The sequence below is a fragment of the Notothenia coriiceps genome, unplaced genomic scaffold, assembly GCF_000735185.1.
Source record: "Notothenia coriiceps isolate Sejong01 unplaced genomic scaffold, NC01 NC01_scaffold00037246, whole genome shotgun sequence".
NCBI classification, from domain to species: domain Eukaryota; kingdom Metazoa; phylum Chordata; class Actinopteri; order Perciformes; family Nototheniidae; genus Notothenia; species Notothenia coriiceps.
This window is the reverse complement of record NW_011369947.1, coordinates 13,750,198-13,752,314: the sequence shown is the minus strand read 5'-3', so window position 1 is coordinate 13,752,314 and position 2,117 is coordinate 13,750,198. Positions and strand designations below refer to the sequence as shown.

The window sequence follows — 2,117 nt, the reverse complement described above, 5'->3', positions numbered from 1 at the left end:
TCTACCTATCTATCTTTCTATCTATCTATCTATCTATCTATCTACCTATCCATCTATCTATCTATCTATCTATCTATCTATCTATCTATCTATCTATCTATCCATCTATCTATCCATCCATCCATCTATCTACCCATCCATCTATCTACCTATCTATCTATCCATCCATCCATCCATCCATCCATCTATCTACCTATCTATCTATCTATCTATCCATCTATCTACCTATCTATCTATCTATCCATCTATCTATCCATCTATCTACCTATTCATCTATCTATCTATCCATCGATCCATCCATCTATCCATCTATCCATCTATCTACCTATCCATCTATCTATCTATCCATCGATCCATCCATCTATCCATCTATCCATCCATCTATCTATCTATCTATCTATCTATCTATCTATCCATCTATCTATCTATCTAGAAGACAAATTAGAGGGAGACAAAGACAGTAACATTGAGCGGTAGCTACACTGATTAGTTTAGTCTGAACAGGTGAGTTTTGATTTGGCGCAGGTGTTGCATCTTTAAAATGTCTTCCTGTTTGTTTCAGTGTTATCAGTGGGGTGGGGGAGCTGAACGTGGACCGGACCAATCAGCGGACGGAGAGGGAGTGTGTGTTCAGCCCTGATCTCACTGACAGGCCGTACCCAGACTGCCCCTACCTGCTGCTGGACGTCCGGGACCGGGACCACTTCGACTGCTGCCACATCATCAGCTGTGAGGGGCAGGAACCTGAAGCTTTAGATACAATAATGTCTTTATTTCCTAACCGTGTCTCTCTCCTGCAGCACACAGTTTCCCCATCGCTCTGCTCTCACGAACCATGAACCCCTACACCAAAGACGTGCTGGAATACGTATCCTTCAATACATCTTAATTATTATTAATACACTACTTTATGAATTGTAACATACAGCATATTGTAATACGATGTACAGATTTGTAACCCAATAACCCTTAAATATAAATTAAGTATTTAGATTCTGATTCGATACAAACTCCACTGTCATTGTATCAAAGCCAATGTCCTGTTTTTAAAAAGATCACAGTATGCTCTTAACCCACGAGCTGTAGAAAAACGCATCGGGGAAGATCATCATCGTGTACGATGAAGACGAGAGGATAGCGACCCAGTCGGCCACCATGATGTGTGAGCGAGGATTTGAGAATGTTTACATGTTGTCTGGAGGTAAGGTGTCGAGTCTGCTTCCCTTTGACATTAATGTTATCCTTAATAAAGATATCGTCTCATGTCACATATATATCTCCACGTTATGCTGGTGGCTGTGAGTGGAGCAAGAGCTAACATCAGTGGATTAGGGAAATGATTCCTTTAATTCCTCTTTTATTGTATTTCCATTTTTGTCTATTTATATTTCTTGTAATCATAAAAATACTTCTTTAGTCGCTCCTACTAATTATTAACCTTATTTGTCTTACTGTGTGTATGTATGCAACATCATACACAAAGTAGGGCTGCGCAATTCATCGTACTTTAATCTCGATTACGATTTTGGCTTGCAACGATTACGAAAACAACGTAATCAAACTAAAACGATTATTATTATTTTTTTATTAATAAAAAAACTGTTAAAAACATATTGTTAAAAAGAAAATGTCAATAAATGGATGTTTTCAAAGTAAATGAATAATCGTTTTTAATAATCATGATGTCAATTATTGACCAAAATAATCGTGATTATGATTTTTGCCATAATTGCACAGCCCTAACACACAGAGACAAACACGTTGTATGTGAAAACCTACTTGGCAATAAACCTGATTCTGATGGCAAACAAAAAAAAAAGGTGTGTACAGTATTAAAGGTTTCTTATCATGCTATCTTTAGGCATACATTATGGGTCTCAGATATATAAAAAATATATAAAAGCCGTGTGTGTAAAGCCAGCCCACATTTCAGATATTACGTCATATCGGATGCAAATCTGGATCAGCTCCGTTGTGCCCCGTTTTTAGAGATTTGGGTACGGAGGAAAAGAGAGAGGGTTTTATTTTCTGACGCTGCGTGAGTTCCCCGACACACCGGGGACACATGTTGATGTAGAAGAGACATCAAAAAGTGCATTTTGCATGATAGTACACAT

The 2,117-nt window shown here is 38.0% G+C and overlaps 1 protein-coding gene across 1 annotated transcript; it reads left to right on the top strand.

Annotated features, from left to right (window-relative positions):
• Window positions 1-515: 515 nt before the first annotated feature.
• LOC104966452 (centrosomal protein of 41 kDa-like) lies at window positions 516-1,302 on the top strand (the record flags this gene model as incomplete). Its single annotated transcript, XM_010795638.1, has 3 exons — window positions 516-729; window positions 801-868; window positions 1,087-1,302. Coding segments are annotated over 3 exons (498 nt in total), but the record flags the coding sequence as incomplete, so codon positions are not given.
• Window positions 1,303-2,117: the final 815 nt, after the last annotated feature.